Source organism: Lonchura striata, chromosome 20, assembly GCF_046129695.1.
Source record: "Lonchura striata isolate bLonStr1 chromosome 20, bLonStr1.mat, whole genome shotgun sequence".
In the NCBI taxonomy this organism is placed as follows: Eukaryota; Metazoa; Chordata; class Aves; order Passeriformes; family Estrildidae; genus Lonchura; species Lonchura striata.
The window spans coordinates 8885385-8905069 of record NC_134622.1 but is presented as its reverse complement, the minus strand read 5'-3'; the positions used below and the strand labels follow the sequence as shown (position 1 = coordinate 8905069).

Here is a 19685-nt window from a genome sequence, read left to right as displayed (position 1 = left end):
TTGGAGCAAGATGTCCTTCCTGTGTTCCTCAGTCTGTCAGAAATCATTAAAATAGTAAAATCATACAATCACTCACAGATTTTGTGATGTAGGTTGAGGATAGGAAGCAGTTGGCTTTGGATTTTAGCTTCCACTTCATTGTTCATGTAGACTCAGAATCTGTTTTGTTCAGGCCCAGTTTTCAGCAGAGGTGTCAAATGCTGCTCGTGGAATTCCTAAATTTCCAAAATTCTCTCCTCAGAGTGCAAATGCAGCACAGGTGCTGGGTTGCTGGAGTGTGAGCTTGTGGGTTCTAAGCTGGGTAACTTTTTGGGGGTTCTTTTGGTAGGGGAGACTCTTTTGGAGTAGTTTTGTGTTAGGAATGAGAGATGTATTGGATTTTTTGGGTCTTTAGGTTTTTTTTATTGTTATCTTATCAAAACTTTAGTATACTGTCTGTACTAGACTCTGCATGTATGAAAAGCAGTACAAAAATGGCTAACAACTTCATGTTGTAAGGTCTTTTTAAGTCTAATCAAAAACTAAACTACCTAATTAAGAAGTGACACTTAAATTATTTTCTTTTCTAACCCAATCACTGACCCCTTGGAATCCTTAACATCCATGTCATCGTTAAACAAATGATTTAACGTTTCAAATGGAATTTTTCAGGTGGCTTTTCTGCCCCCCAGGACTCTGTTCTCCCCAGGGAGAGCAAGGCTGTGGTGGTGCAGGAGGCAGCAGCCAGTGCAGAGCCCCCTGTGCAGGACAGAAGCCTGGAAGCCTCCTCTGAACTCCAGCCAGGAGCTTCTCCCTCCAGTGAGAGTGAAGTGGATGGGAGCCTGTGCAGCTTTGAAATGAATGAAATCCTGGCCAGTTACCCAGAAGGTCTCCAAGAGTTCCTGGAAGGAGGACCTGGGTCTGGCCAGGCTCTGAAGGATGCAGAAAAGCAGCAAAAGGAAGATCAGAGCCCGTGGGAGGGCGAGGAGGAAGGAGAATCCTCAGGGTCCAGCATGGGGTTCACAGGAGAGGAGGAGGAGGAAGAGCTGGAAGAAGAGGAGGAGGAGGAAGAAGAGGAGGGGGTGAGAGAAGCCTCGGGGCTGTCCCAGAGGAGAGGAGATCCCTGCAGGAGGCTGAGCAGCTCCTCCCAGAGCGAGCAGCACATCAGCAAATGCGTCCTGAACCTCAAGATCATGCAGAGCATGCTGCAGCAGGCAGGGCAGTCCCTGAGCAGGACTGAGGAGAAGCTGGACAGGCTGAAGGCCATGGCAAAGCAGAAGAGGCTGCTCCAGGAAGTCAGGATGAATCTGCTTCCTAAGGAAAGTTCTCAGGGAAGACACTGGGAAGGGTGTGATGCTCCTTCCCAAAACACCAAGAAGGCTTTTTCTGGAGGTGATGTTATTTTACACCAGGCTGTGGCTCCACCATCCAGGGACTACATTCCACCTCCAATAACGTGTCAGGCACCAGGCAGAGACAGCTTCCAGGCTGTTCCCAAGACAGCCAAGGAAAGAGAGGCAATTCAGAATGAGAAGTGGAAGAGAGAAATTGCAACCACCCATCGTGATCCGGGCTGCAGCGTGGGCCAAGGGCTGGATGATGAAGTGAGCCTAACCCAGGAGGTAAAGTGTTGAGCAGGTTATCATTTCTGTGTTCCTTAACAGGCAAAGAGATGCAGGGATGGGTGGTGTCCAAGAGGAGGGATGAATCTGTCCTTTAAAATGTGCATTATATACAAGAATGAAGACAGCTCAGCAGTGCAATTGAATTATTTCCTCTTTCTTTCCAGTCCTGCCAGGACAATACTGATCCAGTGGCTCAGGGTGGGGTTAAAATCCAAATCCTGCATTGAAATGGAGATGGGAATCTCGAGGAAAAGGCCAGTGGATAAATGTTTCTGTTTGTGTTGAGGCCTGAGCTGTTCTTGGGGAGGGCTTCTGGATCACTTTAATTATTAAATACATGAACCAAAGAGAAAGAGAGAAATTTGATTACATCTCTCCTGTGAGGTTAATCTTGAGTCATTCAGGTCCACTCATCCCCCTGACAGCTGCATGCAAACTACCAAAACCTGCTATAAATTCAGGGCAGAGTTTAGGCAGAGTTGTCATCCTTTTTCCTGAGCAGGGAAAAATAAAACTCGGGGAATAAAGTTTGTGCTGTCCTGTGCTCAGGCAGCAATTAGCAGGGTGCCCAGGGCGTGCTGAATCATGGCTTGGGTTCCTTTCAGCATCTCCTCCCACACGTGTCTGCAAGATGCCAGGAGGAGTTGAGCTTGCAGTGTCAGAGAGGAGCTGATTCACAGCCTGCAGCAGGAAGGGAAGAGGAGAAGTGGTGAGTTTTGATCTTATTCATAGAAGAGTTAATTCTGACAGGTTCATCTGGAGCAGAGTCGCTGTCAGAGGAGGCACATCAGGATCAAGGCTGGCGTTAAATGTTCCTCAGTAAGGCAAAAGCCATCTGTGCAGAGAGGAGCCTGCTGTGAGTCACTGTCAGCTGCAGAGCTGCTGTGACAGGGCACTTTGTGTTAAGGAGTGCTGTTAAAAATGATTTCACATGCCTCTGGGATGGAGGTCAGTGGTCCAAAACTCCAAAAACTCCAAAACTCTCCAAAAGGAGAGCAATCAGGGAAGGTATGAATAAAGGTTCTCCTCTCTGGGCACAGCCTCCATCAGTTCCCAGCAGAAATACTTTTTAATGTCATCTCTTTGTGTTTTTAAGCAGGAATGGAAAGCACATATTGAAATGACCTGGCAAAACTTGTGCAGATTCGTGTTGGAAAAGAGGGAGACAGACACTTCTTTCAGTGTTTGGTCAAATCAAAAAAACTGCTGCAGTTTTAAAATTAATCCATGATCCATTTGGATCAGAAAGACCTGTTGGCAAAGGTTAGAACAGAAATATTTCATGGTCAGTGAAGGTCAGGGAGTGAACTCTGGTGAGAGAATCATTGTCCAGGTCTGAAATTGTGATCACCTCAATAAAACAATCCCTACATCACCCATGGTGTGTTTTTGGAGCTGCAGCATCTGAAGGCAGCTGACAGCTCTGAGATGCAGAGTTGAATGTACATCTTGTCTGGTTAATCTAGAATAGACCTAAATAATAATAATAATAAAAAAATTAAATTATTAAAGTAATTCAATAATAAAATAATAAAAAATCAGTGCTCTCCAAGCTCCTGGCAGCTCAATCTGCTGGTTCTGCTGGGTTGTTAAAAGGCTGAGAGCACACGTGCTCTAATTAATGTTAAAACAACTTGGAGCCTTTTCCTGGCTGGGGAATACTTGACACAATATGCTCGGGCTCTAAAATAGTTTGTGCATTTCATAATCATTTATTGCAGGTGCCATTCAAAACCAAGGGCTGAATTCTGCAGCAAAAAAAGCAGTGAGAAGAGGAGGGTGATGCAGTCGGGATGGAGGAGTGAGTAAATCAGTGTTAAATCAGTGTTAAATCAGTGTTAAATCAGTGTTAAATCAGCATTAATATCAGAAATCTTGCTGCAGTGCATTAAACTCAGCACACAAGGAGAGGTCCCTGTGCCTTAATTGCTGCAGCTCTGTGAGGCTGTTTTTGGATGGAGCCCAAGTGAGGGGGATCTTGTGTCTTGCACATTCTGGGCATAAAATAATCCCAGGCACGTTGAGGTGGTTTGGCTGCTGGAGCTGAAGGGATTTTTTCCCGGTTTTGGGCAGGGTGTGGATCAGGAATGGCAGGGATGGCAGTGCCCAGTGGATGGCAGCACGGGCATGGATAATAGAGAACCAAACTAACAAAACCTGCTCCTGGAGAGACCTGTCCATGACAATTTATGCAGGTTTTGAGCTTTATTTGAAAGAAAAGAAAGTGTTTAGCTCTTTTCATGGTGCTGCCAGTTGTAACCTCAGCATTTCCAAGTCTGCAGGCACAGTGAAACACAGGGGCTGCTTTGAAGGCCCAGATCCTTGTTAGCTCAAGTGATCTCTGGAAAATCTCTTCTTTCAGGCGTGAAGTGGTAATTTTGTTTAATTCTGTTCTTTTTGCGTAGCTGAAGTCAAGCAAATGGCCAGGAGAGTGGCCTCAGGTCGGCTGGGGCTCAGCTGTCCCTACCCTGCCACTGAATGCACGTCTGAAAGTGAAGCAGAAAGTGTCAGGGAACCCCCCCAGCCTGTCCCTGGCAGAGCCCCAAAAATCCAGGAGCAGCAGAGGTGTGGGTGGCAGCCAGGTGAGCCCTGGGAGGAGGACAGAACTGACTCTGGGGACAGTGACCTGGAGCCTGCACTCAGGCCTTCCACAGGTGAGGCTGAGGAAGAAAATGCTCTGTTCTCTTTTTGTCTCCTTCCATTTCCAATCAGATTCCGGCTTCTGTGCTTTTTTTATTTTAATTTTTTTTTTTTTTTTAAACAAGTGTTGTCCATTTTATCTTCCAGAGCTTTGCCCTCAGAGCAAGTCAGTCACTCTTGATGGGCATAAATAGAGATGAGTATTAGGTGTTAATAGGTGGAGGGAATGAGCTTGGAGACCTTCATCATCACTGATTATTGTTATCAGCATGAGAAACCCAAAGCTTTCAGACCCTTGGGAGTGCTATCACACTTTTATTTCTTCCAGTCTCACCACACAGCTGCCTTTTCTGCAGCAGCTCAGTGGGTAAAGCTTTTGAAAAAGTTCTCTACAGAGGAACAGGGCAAGGTTCCCCTGCTTAGATTAATTAACGAGGTGAGCATTTAAATGTCATTATTTCTCCGTGTTCCTGGCAGACAATTAGTGTCACTGTCTGCTCTCATTGATATTCCAGCAGTGCCTCAGATCACTCACTTCACATCTCTATTTTTTTTTAAATTTTATTTTTAGTTAATAATTTTGTTCCATTCTGACATCCTAGGGAGGAGCTGCCAGTCCCCAGCACCAGATGAGCAAGCAGAGTCTGGAATATCCATTCCTAAGAGTTCAGTCCTTCCTCAGCAAACTGAGAATCTCTCTAGAGTATGTACAGAAATCCAGGGAATTTAGTGGCAGCTACTTATCATGGAAAAGTTTAGCCTGGTGTTGCATCCTGAGCTGATCTGAGTAACAATTCCCCTCCTCCTTCATCTTTTTTTTTTTTTTTTTTTTTTTTTTTTTTTTTGTTTTGTTTTGTTATTTTGTTTTAAAAACCACCAAGGTAATGCAAGCAGCAGGAATTGGGTTGAAAGTCAGTGAACAATTAAATAGAATTTCAGAATTTCAGCGGTTTTTATTGGCTGGAATATGTATTTTTTTTTATTAATAGAGGGTGGGATCATCTCAGGTGATGATGTCTTTCACAGGGACATTCAAGGGAATTACATTGTTCCCTTAATTCACCTCCTGATGTGACTGAAGAATTCTTCACTCCTGATTATTTCCTTCCTCCTGCTCTTGAGGGAAGGTCAGAACCAGAGGTAAAAATAACAATTTTTGGACATAAGTTACACAACATGTGGTTTAATTGTGCTCCCATTTGATTTGAAGAGAGATATGGAAAATGGGAGATTGTTTCCCCATTATTATTCTTTACTTTCAAAATAGTACCTCCAAATAAAGATTTCAGTAAGAGTAAGCAAATTAATCTTCATTATTTTCTGGAAGACACAAAACTTTCCTATTTTACTGCTACATCCAGTCTGGGCTGTTTGCTGATGAGCTCCTGAAGTTTCTCCATTCCCATTATTGGGAACATCATCCTGGGAGGGTTGTCCTGCCCTTTGCAGCTGCTCTGTTAAAAATGGAATTAATTTCTCTTTTTCCCCTTTTCAGACCTCAAACGCTGAGGGCAGAGCAGAAGCTGTTTGTGCAGGATTTTTGCAGAAATTACCTGGAGATGTAGCATCAGGAATTCAGGCTCCAGGTAAATGTCCTTTTCCTTGAAGCACTTCTGAGTCAGGGACACGGAGTCGTTGCGTTGGGATTTTTGCCAGCAGCTCTCCTGTCCCAAGGCTGGACTTTCATTCTTCAGGCTCAACTGATCTCTTTTTCCTCTTATTCCCAAATTATTATTTTTTTTGGGAGAGTTCAGGACACTTAGGATTTTGGTTTGGGCACTGCAGTGCCTGAAATAATTTCAGATGCAGTGTTCATGTACTTGCTGCGTTTCAGTGAAAAAGACAAACCAAAAAAAAACTTGTTTGAAACCTTTTCATTTTTACCCTGGGGCGAAGTTTAATCTTTTTATGCAACTTGCTGTGGTGCTGGAAACCGAATTAGAGTTGTATTTACACATTAATATTCTCATTGCTGGGAGGATCTTGGGCTTAAAAACAGTGAGAGCTGACAGAGTGCGTGTGCAGAATAATGGAAGAATCATTGTTTCCTTACTCTGTTGTCTCTTTTAGCTCAGATTTCTAAATGTTGTGATATTCCCCAGTGCTTCAGTGCCTGTCTGGCAGCTGTGCCATGTTTATGAAAATGCATCTTTAAAACACATTTGTCTCTCGATAACAACAAAGGTCACAAGAACTCAGACAAAAAAAAAAAATTAATAAAGTCACAATTTCCTGTTCAATGAGTTGGGTTGTTTTCTTTTGTGCTTGCAAAAGGCAGTAACAGGGAACATTTGTTATTTGTATTCAGGAGGAAAAATACTATTCTGCAGCACAACACCACAGAGCTGTGGCAGTAACAAGCTGGGAGTGAATCAGCTGAGCCAAATGCCTGGAGCCAGGTAGAAAAACTCATTTTCATTGTTCCTTCAGGCAGAAATTAGCTTTTAAAGTGTGCTCTCTTCATTAATTCTGCTTATATATCTAATATTCAAATATGATGCCAGTGGTGGTTTTTAATGATTATCTACATAGCTCAGCTCCTTGCTAAGAAAATACAAAAATGGATTTTCACAGGTCTCAAGGGGTTTTATCATTTGCAGAGTTTGGTGGTTTTTTTTTTTTTTTTTTGCCTTAATGAGGGAGCTAAAACAGGAAAAAAAGAAAGGAAAAAAAAAAAGCCATGTCCATATCACAATTCCTTTTCCACTGATAAACCACAGCCTGAAACAGAGCAGAGATAATTCAAATTAAAGCTTCAGTCGTCTGCTTTAATTTTGGTTGTGGAGCTGAAGTGCCAGGACGATCCTGCCTTTCCCAGTCCCGTGGGATCAGCCCAGTGCAGGAACGTTCACTGGATTTTGCCTGGGGGAAACATCAACTTTGGCAGTCTCTGAAATCTTGGAGGTTTGGCTGGCTCCTGAAAAACAGGAGGGGTTTTTTTTGTCCTGTTAATTTTATATTTTATATTTTATTTTTATTTTTATTTTTATTTTTATTTTTATTTTTATTTTTATTTTTATTTTTATTTTATTTTTATAATTTTATATATTTATATTTTATGTTTTGTGTTTTATATTTTATGTTTTCCTGTCAATTTTTTGTCAGCGTGGGGAGAAGTTGGCTGTGACTGTCAGGGCTCCTCCCCACCCAGGAGCTGAGTTCCCTGGGCCAAAGGGAGGCACCAGCAGTGGAAATCACTTGGCTTTAGGGTAAAAAAAGCATGGTTTTGGTTGCTCCCTTCACTTTTGGCAGCAGGGCAGAGGGAATGTTGCTCTCTGAGCATCTGCCTAATCCTCTTTGACCTTGAGTGGGCTTGTCACAATCTGAGGCAGATCAAGGGATGATGGAGTGGTTTGTATTCCTACCTAGGTTTTGAGTTCTTGTATTTAATTTTATTAATTTCAACCTAATTTTTATTAATTTCACTTAATTTTCTTAATTTCACTTTTTGTTCTGAAGCCGCAAATGTCAGTTGGAAGTTTTAATGAATCCTTAATGTGTTAAAAATGACATTTTTCTCCTACCAGTCCCCACTTTCTAAGGTTTTAAGCAAAAAGTGTTTCTGAGCTGCAGTCTGCCTCTGAGTGCTTAAACTTCCTGAGAGAAAGGAAACCAAATCCTTCTATTTCCATCATTTTCTGAGGGTGAACATGACCTTTCCTCCCTCATTTCAGTCTGGATGCTGCACGAGAAGCGATGCTGTGGGAGCCACAGGAAGAATGCCAAGAAAAAGATGTGTAAGAGCCACATTTTATAGCAAAACTCCAGCAAATTGGTCATTAACTCCAAAATTTCGTGTTGGTGCAAGACAGGGAGATGGGACAGCCCAAGAGAAAACTCCCCCAGTGTGTTTTCCTGTGAAAAGTTGTGAGATTGGTGTAAAAAAAAGAGTTGTCCTTAGCTGGAAATATTTTCATATTCTGAAGTAATTAACTTGGTGTTCATCTGGGTGTGCTTCTTCCCATTAAAGTGTGAGGATTCCTCGTTTCTTCTCTCCATATGGCACAGGGAAATAAAATCACTTTAAAGAGCAAATGGGTTGTGTGGAGCCAAATAAATTTTATTCCAGAAATAGTCCTGTGATTTTCGGGGGGGGGGGGGGGGAAATTAGCAGAGTATGTTTGTGATTAAACTAATGAAGTTAATTTATATTTACAGCTAATGGAGATTTGCATCAAATTACTGATTTACAGGAGGTGTCTGAGGATGATAGAATCCAGGGTGTATCTCCCCAAAATTTGATCAATTTGGATTTCATTTTTTTCACTTGTGTCAGTGCCTTCAGCAGTCTCAGTTTATCAGAATTATACTTTTAAATGCTCCCAAGGCCTACATTTAGTCTTAATGAATGGCTCGTTAATTTTTCCTAACCCTCGAGGTTTTCCCTTGGTTTTGGGGAATTTTTTCTACCTTTTGGTTCACATTTGGAGTTCCTGCCCTTTCTGGAAGCAGCTTCCTGAGCTGGTTTTATAGGAGGGTGATTTAAAAAAAATCCTGGAAAGGGAAGCAAATAATTAACCTTTTCTGCCTCTGCAACTTTCCTGAGGATGGTGATTTTGGGCCTCCCAAGATTCCTGTGGGAAGTTTCAAAGGGAACATCTCCCTCCATTCCAGTCAGCTAAATAAAACTGCACGAAAATTAAAATTTCAAGACCCCTGATTCAAATGTCAAGATCTGCTGATTCACAGGTGCAAGAAGTGGCTATTCTAACTGTCAGAACATCTCTCAATAATTCAGATCCGTGGCAGATATTCAGGATTTGTCCAGCATCCCCTGTGAGCAGAACTTCCAGAGGGGAGTGGAGTGTAAGACGCCTCGGCTGAGCCACGCTCCCACCAGTGTCAGCACCCCCCTGGGCTCAGGTAATGCAGGGAGGGGGAAAAAGAGGATTCACAGGGGGTGATTTCTCCTCTCATGCCAGCCAGACCTTTCTGCCAGGATTTTTTTGGGTGTAGAAAATCACCAAGGTGAATGGTGAAGCTCCGTTTCTCTGTGCAGAAGCGCTTGCACAAGAAATGCTGTTGCTCCTGTTTGTTGGGAATCTCACTGCCCAAAGGAGAATTTACAGGGACACAGAAAGGTCTCTGGAAGATATTGGCAGCCTTCATAAGTCAGATATTAAGTAATTTAAAATTGAGCTGATGCCTGTGGGTTTTAGCATTTTAAAGGCAATTTAATAAGCACTCAGTATGGTTTGAATGTTTATAACAAGTTAAATAGCATGATACATGCTTGTTGAGCTGGAGTGGCTTTAGAGTAATGAATTGAAATTTGCTTTGTGCTTCATTAATTTGGTGTAACACAGTGGCTGGAATTCCTCAGTTGGCAAAGTTTTGTCTGGGGTGAAACTCCTGGGTTATCAGTTTGGTCTTTTATGGGTAACAGTTTCTCAAGAGTTTCTTGTGCAAATGCCTGTTCCCTTTAAACATTTTTCTGCTTCTGTTGAAATGTGCGAAAGATACAAAACTTCCAAAAATAATTCTCCAGCTTTGCTGTCTTTTTTTTTTCTTTTCCCCCGTGTTTTTTTTTTTTTTTTTTTAATTCTAGAGGAAAAATTTCCATTGGCCTTTGAGAAATACAAACAGTGCCGTGAATTTTCTTCAGATTCTTCCTTTTGTGGCTCTCAAGAGACCTCCTCCACAGTGTTCCAGACTTTCACCACAGCCTGTGAAGGGGAGAGGAGCATGGAAATTCCAGTGGTGGCTCCAAGAGTTTGCCCATTTGCACTGAAAGAGCCTGTAAGTCAGAAGATAACTTAGGCCGGGAGTTTCTTTAAATATTCCTTTAATGTTCCTCGGAAATATTTTTAACAGTATTTTTATTAAAAAGAAATGCAAGTAGAGAAATGCTTGTAGGTCTTTGTTTTGGAATCGTGGCTCTGGTGGTGAAGTCCTGGTTGATGTCAAGGCACTGATGGTACAAAGGTTTGGGTTCCTCTTGCTGGTGCCTGCTGGCCTCTCTCCAAGGGGCCCTTCCTGCCTCCATCCCTGCCTGGCTGTGGGGAATTTCCACCTCCCAGCCTTCGGAATCTTGGATTCCCACGGACTCGGCAAAAGGGAAAACCCAGATTGAAGATGGAGTCTGGAATGGACTTGGCAAAAGGGAAAACCCAGATTGAAGATGGAGTCTGGAATGGACTTGGCAAAAGGGAAAACCCAGATTGAAGATGGAGTCTGGAATGGACTCGGCAAAAGGGAAAACCCAAATTAAAGATGGAGTCTGGAATGGACTTGGCAAAAGGGAAAACCCGGATTGAAAATGGAGTCTGGAATGGACTTGGCAAAAGGGAAAACCCGGATTGAAGATGGAGCCTGGAATGAACTCAGCAAAAGGGAAAATGTGGACCAGATTTCATCCGGAGTGGACTCTGGGAAAAAAAAGGGAAAACCAGGACTGGATTATGGGTGGAGTCTGGAATGGACTCTGCAAAAGGGAAAACCTGGACATGATTACAGCCGGAGTATGGAATGGACTTGGCAAACAAGAAAACCTGGACTGGGTTTTGGGCAGAGCCTGGAATGGACTTGGCAATAGCGAAAGGCCAGACTGGATTTTGGCTGGGCTCTGGCATGGACTTGGCAAAAGGGAAAATGAGGACTGGATTATGGCCGGAGACTAGAATGGACTCTGCAAAAGGGAAAACCTGGACCAGATGTTGTCCGGTGTCTGGAATGGACTCAGAAAAAAGGGAAAACCAGGACTGGATTCTGGCCAGAGTCCAGAATGGACTCGGCAAAAGGCAAAACCTGGACCGGATTTTGGGCAGAGTCTAGAATGAACTCGGCAAAAGGCAAAACCTGGACCGGATTTTGGCTGGGCTCCTGAGTGGACTCAGCAAAAAGGAAAACCAGGAATGGATTATGGCCAGAGTCTGGAATGGTCTTGGCCAAAGGGAAAACCCGGTCCAGATTCCGGCCAGAGTCCGGAATGGACTCAGTGGGTTGAATGAGCCCTTTGATCGGGGTTTTCCCTTTGTGTGCACATTAAATGTGCCCAATGTCAGCACCCCTCCCTCTGGAATGCAGAGTTTCCAAGGTCCCTGCAGCGATTTCCACTCATCCTTTGGGCACTGAAGGTGTTCCTGAGGCGCAGCGTTACCTCAAATTGTCTGTGCAGGCAGTTTTATATAAACCAGTTGCCTTTTCACCTTTCTGATGATTCCCAGTGCTGGGGCTGGGGTTCGGAGCTGGAATCAGTTTGCTCAGGCACGGCAGCAGCGAGTGCTCATTGTGTAGCTGACCTGACACAGGCAGGTCTGTGTCGTGCTGCTCCAGTGCCAGAACACTTGGAATTCATTAAATTCATTTACAGGGCAGAGTTGCCCTGAGTGGCCCTGCTGATGCTGTCACTTCTTGTCCAAAATCTTATGCTAGAATTAAGTGCATAGTGCCACTTTTAGGGCAGTGGGGATTTACCTCTGGTTACAAATTCTTAATTTTGGGGAGGGCTCTTCTGATGAACAAATGTGCCTGGTTTTAATAGTGAAAGATCCCAAGCAGAGAATGGGAACCGAAAAAATCTTGGAACTTTCCAGTCAGAAAATTCCCATCCAATTCTCCATTCAGAGTGTTGAAATAAAAGATTATGTAGCTGATGGTATCTCACAGCTAAAATATGACTGCACAGCAATCCAAGGAAAATTTTTGACACATTAGTCTTACTCTATTTTCATATTCTGGACTGATTGTAAATCTTAGTTTAAAATTTAATGGTCAGCTCAGGCTTTAATTGATGGTTCTACCTTATTTTGGATTTAGGATGTTGAAGGGGAGGATTGAACATCAGCAGTTTTTCAGTTTAACTTCTTGTATTTAATTCTGTTTGATCTCACACAGGTTGGGTTGCCACCAGTTGCTTCATCCCTGAGGAACACCAGGCAGGCACCTGGTAAGTCTTTTATCCCAGCCCCAGCCAAAATAAATGGTTCAATAAACAGAGAAATGGATTTGAAAAGAAATTCAGCAGTCTATTAATTATTTTTCCTTTTTTCCTCCACTGCATTTCATTGGATGTCTGTTTTTTGAGGGATAAATAGCTAAGCACTCAACCATGTACTGCTGGTGCTAATTAGGTTATGGATTTTGTGTTTGCACCTGCAGACTAAGAACTCTGACCTCTAAATCAACCTCTGTTTGAAGTGTAAATATTACTGGCCTCAGATTTCTGATACAGCATTGAGAGCTGCATGTGCAAGTCTGGCTCGAAATGATTTTTCCATTATGGAATTATTTAGGGAAGTTTGATAAAATATGAATGAGCCAGGCCCGTGCAGGGTGTTAAATGAAATATGTAAGCAAGATGCTATCAGAGTGTAAGCTTATGTCACAGTTATTAAGGATTAATCACTGCTAATTAACTAGAATTTTTTTCTCTCTGTCTCAGCACTCTCAGAGGCATCTCCCCCCTCCATTGATGAGCTGCCTCCACCAGCCCAAGAGCTGCTGGATGAAATTGGTAAGAGGCACTTCACCCCAAACTGTGGGAGGCTTTCCAGCTGTGCTCAGTCAGGATTTCTCCCAAACCATTCACTGCCAAAATACACTGGAGCTTCCAAATTAGTTGCAGTCAATTATTAGGAAGATCAAGAGCTTAAATGATCAACAGCTTAAATAACTGGCAGTTCTTGAAGCCTCTGCATTTCTCTGAGTGGTTTCCTTGCTGCTGCTGCCAGCACACTGAGTGCAGGTGGAGTTTAACACGGAGAGGAATTTGGTGTACACTGAATTTTTCAAAGGTGTCCTGGAGCAATTTGTGTTCCTCATTAGAGGAGGCAGCTGCACCCCCCAGGTGTCTGTGCAGAGCTCATTGATTTACATTTCTTCTTTTGTTCACACACATCTCCAGTCAGAAAGTTTAAAAACTGCGTGGTTTTCACTGGGAGGGTGTTGGGGAAGAGTTTCCTTTGCTTATCCATCACCAAGCTCTTCCTAAATTAACACCAGACATTGGGGTGATTAAAATGTCCATCCTGACTCATTCACCAAAACAAGATTGGCACCATCAGTGATGCCATTAATGATGGTCAGGGGCACTTTGTAGGGTAATATATAAAATAATTGTAAATCATGTGCAGGTTTTCCTCTGGGGTTGGATGGGTAAAGTTATATGATACTTCAGTGTATAGTCAACCTAGATCAATATGGAAATAATGCTGTTTTTAACAGAACACTTAAAGCAGCAAGATTCCATCACTCCAGACTTGGAAGGGATAGGATTGCAAGACTCCGGAGTGCAAGTGAATGGTTGGTTGCTAACAGTCCCAAAGTAGAGATTAAAAATAGAAAATTCCTTTTGCCTCGCTGCAAACTGCCTCTGAGTCCTCATCACTGTGTGTTCAGCTGTAACAATAAGCTGCAATTTTTAGCCTGGTGCCCCCACCAATGTTTGCTGCCTTTCCCTGTGTGTTCCCTCCAAAGTCCACGGGGAGCTGCTGTGGGAGGTTTGCAGGTCTAAGCAGGAGAATTAATTTTCTGCTTTTATTATGCCACTGTGGCTTGTGCTGTGTTCCAACACAGGTGGCAACAGCCACAGGAGCAGAGGTGGTGGGCAGGTGATGTCAAATCCATTGAAGTTTCCATTCTGGGAGGGTGATTCAGTTCAGAAAGTGGCCAGTGCACCCTACCTGTTAATGTTCCTAATTCTCCAGCGTGAAATAATGCCTCTGATTTCATAGAGGAAGAAAATAGCTTCCACTGGGGTAATGAATATTGTATTTCCTGCTCTGTTACAAAGACAGCAGAGTGGTGAATCTTTGTGCTGCTGCAAATGCAAATGGTGCTAAGTGGGAATCATTTTTAGATGTACAACAAGTCGTGTCAGAGGAGCAGAAAACCTAAATGTTTATAGGCTGTGCTTTTTTTTCCCCTCCAGTGAGTCACAAAGTGAGCAGCAGTAGAAAAAAAAGAAGCAGACAAAAAAAGGCAAACAAAAAAAACCCCCAAAAAAATGCAGAACATGAGTTAAGTCTGTAAAAAGCTCAATAACACAGTCACTTGAGAATGATGCTGGCACATGTTTGGTTATCCTACAGCTTTGTTAAATCTTTCCTGAGGGATGGAAGTTCATTGGAGCTTCTTGTTTTTAGGGGGAGAGGACTGCAGCAGGCTATTGCTGGCTGCTCAATCACTGTGGTTTTCTTGGATTTGCATAAAGCACAGCTATTTCAGACTCCCATTTTCTGTGGCAGCCTCGTGCTTCCTGCTTATCACAGCCCAGCAGAAGGGGCTGAAATATTCCCCATTAGCGCAAACCTAAATTTAACCCCATCACCATGAATTTCCAGATCAGAAAATTCACCATGGGGTGCCCTTCCCATCCCCAGTGTTCCTGGAGCTCAACCTCAACCCTAAGCCCAACCCTAACCCTGATTTCTGTGGGGAGCAGAACTTGCTGATAAGTTTTTAAGGGGAAATCACTGGATTTTGATAAATAGGCAAACCAAGCTGTCATCCTCAGGTCTCCCTTGGATTTCTCTCCCATATCTGGGATTGGAAGGGGAAAGATTAAAGATACATTTCCACATGCATTTTTCATTTCAGTGGGAAACAAAACGTAGAGTCCTGTGAATCTGGAAATGTGTTGGAGTGAAATATTTATCTGGGCCTTGCTGCTGGCCACCTTTGACTGCAGATAATGGGAATTTGTTCATCTGGTAGAAAATCAGGCCTGACTGAGGAAAGAGTGACTGAGAAATGGGCAACTGGAAATTGCCCAAGTGCAGCAAAGAAAACAAAATTTTAATGTCTTTATTTATCTTACTTTAATACTAAAATCTTGCTGTTTGTGTGAATAGCTCTTGATCAAGTTCAAATGGAAAAAAGAGGAAAAGAATCTGAGAAAAATGAGAAGGCAAATCAGAGTTCATGGACTAAGGAGTCATTTAATCTAGCAGAGGATACAGAAAGGTATGGAAAAGGATGGGAAGGCATGTTTGGCTTTGAGTTACAAAGACTTAGAATTTTAATAAGATTCAATGTTTGCAGAAAACTTTTAAGTGCCAAATGTTTTATTTGGAAATTTGCAGCATGAACCTTGTCACCATCACTTTGGGATCTTTTATTTAACAGGGCTCACTCCAGTCTTGATGATATTTTGGAAAGAATGCTCCACGCAGTTCCTGGAGATGAGGAGATCCAAGAACAACCTCAGGGACACACTTTTGGGTGAGCTGATAATTTATATTTGTGTTGAAGGGTTTATTTTGTGTGCTGTGTACAGATCTGTGGAGAACTTTGCAGAAGATGGGCTGTGACTCCTTAGGGAGTGTCAGGGAACTTGCCTGGAGACATGAATGTGAACTCTCCTACTAAACTGAGAGGGAAAAGAATGTTTTGTTAATAATACAACTTCCTGTAGGTGGAAAGCAAATACTTCAACAGCCCTGGGAGGCAGTGCTTGGTCTTCACAGAAATCAGAGATAATTTGACAGAATGGGGGAATTTTTTGAGACAGAGAAAATGTGCATTAAGAGAACAGAGTCATGAAAGCTCTTTATAAAGAAGATTTTGTGAAAATGGCTGTGCTTTCATGGCAGCATATTAGGAAATTTGAAGAATGTGACAGAAGTAATTTAAACGTCATTTTAAGGAAAACATTCACATCCTAAATAACTGTTTTTCCTCTTAGAACTAAAGCTCAGAGCCCAGTAACTGAACAACTGCACAGTGAGTGCTCATAACTGGTCCCTAACTTCTGTCTCACCAAGGAACTTGAGAAATTCTCATGTTTGACATCAAAATTTTCTGTTTCATCCTGTTAAAAAAAAAAAAAAAAAAAAAGAGATGACAAAATGACAAAAACTCTGTCATTCAAGGGCTGCCAGCCTGCAGGATCTGCAGGATCCAGAAGATGCTGGAAGGAAGAATGGAGTAGAGGAGAGAGGAGCCTGGGCTGGAGGCAGAACATCAGGGACTTCAGCAGGTGCCCTTTGTCTGTAGAGCTGCTGGATGCACCCAAAGTTTGAAATGTGCCAAATTTCTGGTTACTTTTGGAAATATTGATGGTAATTTTAAAATGTAGAAGCCTGGGAGTGACATCACTGTGCTTGTTATTGCATTACAATAACAGATTGTTACAGCATCAGCAGCTGTGCCCCTGTTTTCTGTCAGAGCTGAGCTGGGACTGGGCTTCAGGGATGGAAATCAAGATTGGTTTCTGATTTTCTGATCACCACAAAGCTCCTGGGTGATGCAGGAGCAGCAGAGCTGAGACTGGGCTCTGATTCCAAATGTGGCTGAAAGATTCAAGCAGAGGAACCTGTAGCTCTTGATTCACTTGCTGTCTCTGTGTGGCTTTCATGTTCTGAGCTGAATTTCCCTGTTTTTCAGATGAGATAAAGGATCAGGAATCCCACCCCCAGCAGCAGCTGGCTTCAGGTCCACCCTTCAGGTGAGACTCTGTGAGTTAAACTGGAATTGTGGTAGAAATTTATTTGTGCATGAGCTGCATTCCTGTTTTCCCTGAAAAAGAAGCACTGTGAAATCCCATTCCCTTCATCTTGTACTTTATATTAGAAAAAAACAACTGCCTAACCTTTTTTTACTCCCTTTTTTTTTTTGTCCCCTGCAGGATAATTGTTTTGGATGAGAGCTCTCTCCATGATTAAAACACAGAGTGAATAAGTTCTACCCATCACCTGCTTGCTGCTGCTTGCACTGTGTTTAGTCTGTGAATTACAGCCCTTTTTGGCCACATAAACACCTGTAAAGCTCAGACTTCATTAACAGCAGCAGCAAGTTCAGAAGAAAATCTAATTCTCTGTGTTCTGATATGGTTTGTACTGGTTTGATGCCATTGTTGCATGCCCAGGCAGTGTCAGTGTGCAGAAGTGAGCTGTTTTTTTACTGTCACATCCTTATGAAACTGCTTTTTATTGTATGTGCACGTGCACATTTTCATAAGCTAAAGAATTCCTTGCTCTGTTGCATTATGCAGTTTTCAGATTAAAGACAAAATGATTGTAATTCTGTGGGCTGCTGGTGCTGCTGAGGCACTGAAATGTTTCCATGCTGGAGTGTTACAGCCCATGTAGTGTCTGTTTTTCCTTGCTCATTAAATTTAACAAGGTAATTTCTTGTTTTCGCTTTACTTAGTGCTTTTGTGATCTAGTGTTGAACTGATTTGACTGATTAAAGGGATTAATTGCTGTGCAAAAAGCTAATGAGGAAAAGGCAGTGTTCTCCAGAGATTGCAAGTGCAGCAATATGTTCCCTGCCAGCACCAGACAAGAATGTGAAAAAAATGTGGTTGTTATGAAGGTACCTGGTATTTAATTCAACCACATTTTTGGTAGGCCTTGTCCAAAAAAAACCACCAAGATCTCTGGATATAATTGAGTTTTGGATGAGAATTTTGATGGGCACAGCAATTTCATGTTTAACACTTTTTTTTTTGTGGTAAATACTGTTCAAGGTGCAGGAGTGAAGGGTTGTCCTGTTACCTGGGCTTTGAGCTGGTTTTGCACATTTTCGGGAGTGTCAAGTTTTGCATCTTCCTTCCTGCTTTTGCAAGGAAGCGCTCCAATTCTGCACTTGTTTGTTTGGTTTAACAACATGAATAAAAGTTTCCAAGGTTCTTGTGCTGCCTTTGGTTCTTTCTCTGGCTTGGAGGTTCATTTTTGGGCTTGTTTTGTTGGGGTTTTTTCACTTGTTTTTAATGCTGCTTCCCATCATCAGCCCATGGTACGGCCAGGGAGCTGCTCCAGGGAGGATGCTGCAGAGGTGAGGGAGATTTCTGAGGAAAGATCAAGAGAAAATAAAAATCTTTCTTGTGTTTGTGCTGTGGCGGCAGTGACAGAGCTGGAGCAGAAACGCCTCAGGCCTAGCACGGGCCTCGCCCCAGGCTCTGACACAATTCTGTCCAAAAAAAAAAAAAAAGTTTCATATTTTCGAACCCAGACTTGTACCAACCTGGATTCTCCGTGTGGGACTTTTTTCTCCAGGCAGAAGGATTTTTATTCCTGGGAGGAGCTGCTGGAACAAGATCCTGCTCCCCACGGCCCTGGGGCTGTGTCAGCAGCAGCGACAGAGAGCGAAGAAAGTGAAATTGCAAATTTTTATTTTGTGATCCTGTCCTTGTGTGGCTTGTGACTCATAACTGAGGGTCATTCCCTCTCGCTTTTTGGGCAGTGTTTTTGTTGGGTTTCAGGCTTGTTCAATGAAATGAAAAGTAGCCAAAGCCCGTGGGGCTGCAGCAGTGTGGCAGAGAGCAGCACGGGATTTTCACATGCACAGAATTATCCATCCCTGCATGGATAACAACACGTGAAAAATCTCAGCTTCCTGCATTTCTTCTTCTATTTTATCTGTGGGACCAAATGGTGAGCAGACTGTCAGCCGTTTCCCTATCTTTTTTTTTCATCTTAATGTGGAGAATTTTTATTTCTGTTGGTGGAGGGCCTTTCAAGTAGCCCCATAGCCTGTCTGATCTCCTTATCGGGGCCAGAACACAGCAGAGATTTCAGTTCCTCAGCTGCTTGTACTTTCCCAGATTTAAGTTTAGCATGGATGTAAATCATCCTGATAACATAAAGCATGGGCACAAAAGCTGTGATTAACAGGAACAATTAAACAAGGGCCAGTGCAAGGCAGCAGAGGAGATCAGAGGACCCATCTAATGCTGGTTTTCAGCTTCCCAGAGAATGAAAGCCCAATTAATTAAATTAAAACAGTGATACTGAGCTGTTCTAATTCCTCTCTGAGCCCTGTGAGCTGAGCTGGTCTGCACAGCAGGAGAGAGGGAGGCTGAGACAGGGATGGGTGTCCTGTCCCCCCACACCAGGTCATGCAGCCATGGGATGGTTTGGGTTGGAAAATACCATAAATATTATATAATTCCACCCCTCTGCTACCTTCCAGTAGCCCAGGTTGCTCCAACATGTTTAATTCCTTTGTACTGGGCTGGTTTGGGGATTTTTGTTTTATTTTTGGTTTGAAGCAGAGAATCTCAGTGGAAAAAAAACCAAAACCAAACCCTCAGTCTCCCAAATCTCATGGCAGTACAAATTGCTGGGGTGCCTGGCTGTGGCTCACCTCATTTTGACAGCAATTCAAGGGTTGAGGAGCAGAAATCTGTAAAAAACTCTGAAGGCAGGCAGGCTTTTTTAGAGATAGAGGAATTGGGTGAAACCCAGTTTCATTGACTTGCTTGTCTTCAATATCACCTTCAGAAGCCTTTCCTGGGCTCCTGAATGGCAGAATCTGCCTCCAAAAACAGAAGTGTGATTGCAGCTGGGGTAGATAAACAGTGGGACTGGAGATTTAAGATGAGGTGTGAAGCTGTGGAGCTTGTGGAGGCTTTTTTTTATCTTTTATTTTATCCTTACAGGCTTTGGCATCTTTTGTTTGCTGCTGGTGGGTCTTTGCTATGCCTTGGGGCCTGTTACCATTTGTGTTTTCACCCTTGCTGGGAAATCAGTGGATCCAGACCTTCCCTTATTGCCT

General features: G+C 42.9%; 1 protein-coding gene across 1 annotated transcript in view; it reads left to right on the top strand.

The window, feature by feature from the left end:
* TEX14 (testis expressed 14, intercellular bridge forming factor) overlaps window positions 1-17817 on the top strand; it is a 32999-nt gene extending 15182 nt beyond the window's left edge. The window contains exons 13-31 of the mRNA XM_077787558.1: window positions 652-1601; window positions 2210-2313; window positions 3326-3405; window positions 4010-4258; window positions 4847-4947; window positions 5271-5384; window positions 5740-5830; window positions 6553-6643; window positions 7919-7981; window positions 8983-9107; window positions 9793-9983; window positions 12081-12132; window positions 12628-12699; window positions 13410-13487; window positions 15038-15149; window positions 15312-15407; window positions 16058-16164; window positions 16572-16632; window positions 16813-17817. Of these exons, the coding sequence (XP_077643684.1) occupies window positions 652-1601; window positions 2210-2313; window positions 3326-3405; window positions 4010-4258; window positions 4847-4947; window positions 5271-5384; window positions 5740-5830; window positions 6553-6643; window positions 7919-7981; window positions 8983-9107; window positions 9793-9983; window positions 12081-12132; window positions 12628-12699; window positions 13410-13487; window positions 15038-15149; window positions 15312-15407; window positions 16058-16164; window positions 16572-16632; window positions 16813-16849 (2774 nt within the window). The 3' untranslated portion in view covers window positions 16850-17817. The remainder of the gene's footprint in view (window positions 1-651; window positions 1602-2209; window positions 2314-3325; window positions 3406-4009; window positions 4259-4846; window positions 4948-5270; window positions 5385-5739; window positions 5831-6552; window positions 6644-7918; window positions 7982-8982; window positions 9108-9792; window positions 9984-12080; window positions 12133-12627; window positions 12700-13409; window positions 13488-15037; window positions 15150-15311; window positions 15408-16057; window positions 16165-16571; window positions 16633-16812) is intronic.
* Window positions 17818-19685: the final 1868 nt, after the last annotated feature.